At 46.0% G+C, this 6,382-nt stretch overlaps 1 protein-coding gene across 4 annotated transcripts; it reads right to left on the bottom strand.

The window, feature by feature from the left end:
* Positions 1-6: 6 nt before the first annotated feature.
* LOC142989162 (nectin-1-like) lies at positions 7-5,907 on the bottom strand. Of its 4 annotated transcripts, XM_076138584.1 has the most exons (10): positions 5,588-5,879; positions 5,172-5,483; positions 4,793-4,937; positions 4,452-4,488; positions 4,211-4,376; positions 3,172-4,156; positions 2,532-2,624; positions 2,046-2,297; positions 1,628-1,966; positions 7-986 (listed from the first exon to the last, which is right to left on the bottom strand). In XM_076138584.1, exons 6-10 carry the CDS (start codon positions 3,209-3,211, stop codon positions 892-894), a joined length of 819 nt encoding a protein of 272 aa, XP_075994699.1. In that variant the 5' UTR covers positions 3,212-4,156; positions 4,211-4,376; positions 4,452-4,488; positions 4,793-4,937; positions 5,172-5,483; positions 5,588-5,879; the 3' UTR covers positions 7-891. The 4 variants fall into 4 exon arrangements, 3 of the variants coding, with proteins under 3 accessions (XP_075994699.1, XP_075994700.1, XP_075994698.1); XM_076138585.1 differs by lacking the exon at positions 3,172-4,156 and having other exon boundaries at positions 4,256-4,376; positions 5,588-5,880; XM_076138583.1 differs by having other exon boundaries at positions 3,172-4,376.
* Between the last annotated feature and the right edge of the window lie 475 nt (positions 5,908-6,382).

Raw genomic sequence — 6,382 nt, 5'->3', positions numbered from 1 at the left:
AATTGACAGTATCTCTAATGTTTGTTGATCTGTGCTCCATTAGCTGTCCTGCTGTAGGAGGAGTTCTGTGTGACTGTAAGTAAAGGTTCTGGTTCAGGTTCAGTGTTGTGACCGTTCCTCTGTGTAAGTATCTTTATCTGTAGATTCATACGTTACTATTTAGTTTAAGGGAGTTATAAAAGCTGATAGGACTTAATGTGAAAACGTTTTATTTTTGTTTTGATTGTTTTTGTAGCATCTTGTGGAATAAACCTTGTTACCCTGGCAACACAGATATCAGCGACAGGAGAACACGAGTCAGAAGCTTGAGGTCCTGCAGGAGCGGCAGAGGAAGACTGCAGGTTGGGTTTGGTCACTACATTTACCTCTTCCTCTTTATGTCTGCTGATGCTTTCAGGTACATTTTGTGTTTTCAGGCATGTGGACACATCTTCCTCTGCTTCTGTTCTGGAAGCTGAGGCACAATTACAGCAGCTCTCGTACCATAGGGTGACTTCCTGTAGAAAAGCACAAACGCACCCAAAACCTCCTCCTACTCGGAGCCTCTAGGAGGACAGCGGGCAAAATGTGTGACTGTTTATGTGTATTGCCTTGCATGCCTTGTTTGTACCTCTATATAATCCCATTGGAAGTTCCTCTTGCACACTCAGCCGTTCCTGGAGAGGGAATCTCTCTTGGAATTGTCTCTCCTGACGTTTCTACCTTTTTCCCTGACACATTAAGGTTTTCTCTGAAGTTTTTCCTGGTCTTCCTTGAGAGCTTTGGGCGGGGCGGGGATCTCCCTGATGTTGTGGATCTGTAAAGCCCTTTGAGTTCTGTACGTGAAATTGGACTATACACATAACATTGACTTGGAGGACAAATGTGTGCTTGCTGAAGGTCAGGTCTTCATCATCTAGACTCCAGCTCCTCTGTGAAGGATAAGGAGACGTAGAGACCATAGGGGTGGGTGTGGATGAGCTGGGTCTCTATCCTCCCTCTGACACCTGCATGACAGAGAGATTTACTGTTATTGAACTCCTACATGAGCTCAGAACCTCAGCTATAATGAATTATTGACCCTAACTCTTCTTCTATGGAGGACTAAAAGTGCCAAAATTAAATAAATAAATACGCCATTAAATAATTAATTAAAATTGTAATTAATTAATTAAATGTGTCAAGAATTAATTAAATGTGTCATTAAATGTGAAATAATTGACTAAATAAAACAAGTCATACAATTAAAAAAAAACATTTAATTATTTCAGTGCACATTTAATTATTTCATAGTTCGGTGTTACAGCGAACCATGAATTCATTTTATCTGTCAAATTTACCCGTCAAAGTTAGAGGGCGGGTTCTTACACCTGATTGGTTCCCCTGCACATCAAGTCAAGGCAACTCGATTCCAGATAATGGATTGATTCATTTCAAATTTAATGACACATTTAATTAATTAATGACACTTTTAATTAATTATTTAATGGCGTATTTATTTATTTAATTTTGGCACTTTTAGTCCTCCATACTAATGTGCTCACTGACACACCTGTCATCCTTCCTGAATGCTGAGTCACTGTCATAAGGAGCCAGGCGGAGGTCAGTGAGTAAAGTCTTTAGCTGGACAAGCAAACAGCGTACTCACCCTTCTGTTCACCATCCTTCTCCTGGTGTCCATTCACTGAAGGAAGCCTGAGATGCTCCCGCCGCTCTCCTCTCCTCCCAGCGTTCACCAGGCAGTCCAGAGAGCCGTCCCACTCTGGAGACGGTCTCAGAGTCACCTGGCTGCTGCTGGTGAAGGTGCCGTCTCTATTGGACACCACGCTGCTCCGTGGGTCTGAAGAGACGCCCCTCCAGCTTTGCCACTCTATGGTCGGCTCTGGTTTTCCTGTGGCGGAGCAGCTGAGCAGCACCTCCATGTCCCCCCCACCCTCAGGCCCCCTGCTGTGGACCTGTGACACGTTTGTTTCCACGCTGGATATGCCTGAGATGAAGAGATGAAAACAGCTGTTATCTTCAGAAGGTCAACGCCACAGCGTGGAGTGCAACCTGCTGAGCTTTACCGTGCACACTGAGGCACATCTGCTTTCTGGTGGAGCCATCAGGATACACGTTGAACGAGCAAATATAACAGGCTTCATCCGGCCACTGCAGGTTCTTCACGGTGATGGAGGTGGAGTTGAGTAAGGCCTCGGTGAAGACGATCTTTCCCTGCTGAGGCTGGTTGACCTGCTCTCCAAAGCGCCTGCTGTAAGTGGCTAAGTTCTGGATGGAGGCGCCTCTTTGGAGCCTTTGCCACGTCACCTGCAGCACGCCTGATGGAGAGACACGTTACAACGTTACACAATCACTCCATATCACACAACCTCAGCTTTCACCAAGTTCAATGTTTAATAAGAAGTTCAATTATTATTAATTACAATCAAGACCATGAGAGTTCTGTTGTATCATTAACATTTTTACTCAATTATTCTTTTTCTTCTTCTTATTACACCAATACAATAGAAAGAATAAAACAAGGATTTAAGCCTGAAACTGCGCATGCTCACCAGTAGAGTCCGCCAGTGCGCATTGGTACTGTGCGTCACCACCAAACTCAGCTGACGCATCTCCGCGTCCAGTCACCTGTGAGGAGGCTCCAGCTGACACACACACACACACACACACACACACACACACACACACACACACACAGCACATGGCATAGTAACATTAGCCAGTGATCATCAACACCACCGATGTCATCCTGCACTGCTGTGTCATGTTCTCACTGCTTCTTGCTGTTTCTGTTGCAATTTACCTGTACCTCATATTGCCTTTTTAGCCTCAGGGTCTGAGTTCTCCTTCCTCTCTCTCCCTCTGGCTCTGTGCCTCTCTTCGAAAAAAGTCAAACAACAACAATAATAATACATTTACAACCTTCTTTCCTTTTCCCTGTCTCTCTCTCCTTTCCCCCTCTTTCTGTATGAAAACGATCTCCCTCACTGTGTGAACTCTGTCAGGTCAAATGCTTGCTTCAATACAAATATACATCAAAGAAAAGGCAGTGGTTTAGGCTCCTAAATAAAAATGAGGACAAATAAAGTGCTAAGCTCAGAGTGACATCATGATATCAGCGTAGATAAAGAGTCGACACTATTCTGTAACACAAGAAAGGAGATAAACCTGAGGCAGGCAGCTGTCACTCACCTTTAAAGGGCCAAAGCCAAAGCAGAGAAGCTGGGAGCATTCTGCAGCTGAGACAGAGAAGATGCTTTCACTTTGAGTCCTTTAAGACCTTTAAATAAATTTAAGATTTAAGATACTTTATTAATCGTCATTTTGCATGCAATTCACAGCAAATCGCATGCAATCGAAATTTATCTTGCACCCCCTCATATCACACACACACAAACACATGCATCAGAGAGGGGGTGCAGGGCAGCCATTATACGGCGCCCGTGGAGCAGTGTTAGGGGTTCGGTGCCTTGCTCAAGGGCACCTTGGCAGTGCCCTGGAGGCAAACTGGCAACTCTCCAGCTGTCAGTCCACTTTCTTGGTCCATACGGGACTCAAACCGGCGACCCTCCGGTTCCCAAGCTGAATCCCCTATGGACTGAGCCACTGACGCCCGAGAGAGTGCTGCTGCTGCTGGTGATGTTGGTGGTGGAGAACGTCATAATTGGAGGAATGCTCAGCCTTGGCTGGGGTATGTGCTCTCTGATTGCCTTCTTCCTGTTGATATTTGATCTGTGGTAAAGACCGGATAAAGCCTGACCCATTACACGCATGAGGGAAGGGTGCTGTCATCATGAAACCTCCTGTGACAGGGCGGTGACAAATGAACATATTCGTGTGAAAGGACCAGAGGGCAACAGCACGGGTTGATCAATAAGTCTCACACTGAAAGATCCTACCAAGAGGCGTTCAAGACCTCCTTCTACCTCGATACATAATCACAGCACAGTGACCTAGAAAGAGCCCCAAAGGAAGCTGTAAGACACAAACACTGTAGCTTCAATCAGGACTCAGTATCAGTTGGTTATGTGGTTGTTAAGGTTTGGGCTACAGCTGTGACCCCAAAGCTGCCAGGGTCCAGTGGAGTCCATACGAGTCAAAGTAGAGTTTGATCAAAGTAAATCATTGTGAGACGACAGCTGATGTTCACTCATCCTCAGCTTCTTTACTCAAACATCTGTAAACAAAGATTCATTTGTATCATTCTAACACAGGTCCTTAGTACAAATACAAACTGATAGCAAAAGTTGTTATCTACAATGGGAAACAGTGCCACCTAGTGGACAACATGTCCTTTTTCTTCCATCAGACATGAGTCAGGTGTGAGAGCTGAGCTGGAGTGTTGAGTAAAGGACGTTTTCACTCTGTGTGAAGGTGCTGTAAGGCTCCACGTCCTCCTGCAAGAGGAGGCAGACATGTTGTCACAACCGTTACTTTATGTTGAACACTTATAAGGTTTCCCTGCACAGTACCGTGTCTGCAGGGGTGCAGGCTGCCTCCGTCTGTCTTCTGTGGGGTAGAAGAACAAACACACACATCAAAGATCCGTCTCTAAGGGGGTTTTACTGCCTCATCTCTTTCTTCACAGATACCACAGGAAATGAGCGAGGCCGGTTTCAGGCGGCGCCTTCACAATGACACAGAGTACTGTAATGTCATCTAGAGATAAGATAAGACTTTGAAACTGATATGTTACACATTTATGATGATCCATGCAGAGGGACATGAGGTCATAAGGTCAGGTTTGTTGCTTCTCACTAAAATGAGTAAAGCTAAAACTCTTAAAGATAAGACAATGTAGAGATTCTCTCACCGATGAAACATTTTCCTGTACATCAATGCAAGGACAGCTGCGGTTACCATGACGAATGCAAGGACAGCTGCAGTCACCATGAGGCCTACAGCGGCTTGGCTCCCAGGTTCAGGTGTGGCAGTGAGACTGATGTTCTTCTGCTCCTCTGATTCAGATGAACACAGAAGAGAGATATCAGAGCAAACGGCTCCTGTTGACACCTGAAAACATCTGCAGCACCACAGTTCACATCTGCATCGGACAGCAGCACTCAACACTTAACATTACTGCCAGTATGATGTCATTCTATATCAGTGATTCATCCTCAGTTTTGGCCGAATGAGCACAAGTATGACGTCACGTAACACAATGTTACACAGAAAAGTAAAGAATGATTTACCTTCCACAGTCACACTGAGTCGCACTGTATCTGTTCCCCCTTGATGCACACACTCACAGGAGATGTTCCCACTGTCCTCCTGTGATAGGTTCCTCAGGTTGAGAACCACACCCTCACTGTCTGTTTGAAGTGTAAATCTGGAGTCACATCCATGCTCAAAGTTCCCTTCATGTTGATACGTCAGACGACACTCTGCTCCTCTGCTCCTCTGTGTTTGGATCTTACATACGGTCTGTATGATCACGTTATCTGTAGTATTGGGACATATCAGAGTGACATCTGGTCCTCTCCCTGTAGTCTTCACATGGCTCACTGTAACCACAGAGCAAAAGCATGTCTGTGAGTTTGTCCCTGATGTGCTAAAGACACAAAAATAACACAATTATACAAAGAAGACAGTTGTTCCTGTACTCTACCTTCATGAGCCCCAGCACACAGGAGCAGCAGCACAGGCAGCAGAGCAGCACAGAGTTTCCAGGGCCCCATTTTGGTCAGTGGGTCTTAACAGAGGCGGCGTTGCGGTCTGCAGTCTTAGAGCTTCTTCTGCTAACTAACCCTCAGACTGCTGTCAGGGAGACCACGTGATGAGTTCAGGATAGGAAGTGCGACACCTTTTGAGGTTCAATGATCAGTTCAATGATCTCTGCACCTAAACTCAGCTCCTCGCCCTCTAAATGTCTCTGTGCACTTGGATTTGTGCTTTTGAGCTCTAACCAGATGTGGTCTGCTCTTCGGTTTTCTGTGTGACGACACTGTCAAAAGTCCTCAGCCAATAGAGAGGCAGGGGCGTGGCTCTCCACCTCCAGATGGGGCGGTTTGGTAACCGTGTGACGCTGGCCGACACGGACCGTCAAGATGGGCAGCGATCATTTGATTGATCAGAGCAGCTGCTGCCATTCTGTGGTCACACAGAGAGCAGACAGTTTACAGTTTCAAAATTTGCTCTGTGATCTGCCGGCCTGTCTTGCAGGCCGGATCGGCTCGCAGGCGGGAGGTTCCCCACCCCTGATTTACTGGAAAGTACAGAGCTGGAGACCGGAAACTTCCAACCGCTTGAGTCAGTAAAATGGAAATCCTCCCAGAGAAAACTAGTGATGGCGAGATTGAAGCTTCATGAAGCGTTTAAGCTTTCCATCCAATTGGCCCATGTGTCCAGCAATTGCCAATTGCTGGACACATGGGCCGAAGCTCTATGGTGCTTCATTTGCTCT

This window comes from Genypterus blacodes, unplaced genomic scaffold (assembly GCF_046128005.1).
Source record: "Genypterus blacodes isolate CSIRO-AG114 ecotype Tasmania unplaced genomic scaffold, CSIRO-AGI_Gbla_v1 ptg000384l_1, whole genome shotgun sequence".
NCBI lineage: Eukaryota > Metazoa > Chordata > Actinopteri > Ophidiiformes > Ophidiidae > Genypterus > Genypterus blacodes.
Note: the sequence above shows the minus strand (reverse complement) of the source record. Positions and strands in the feature narration are given on the sequence as shown.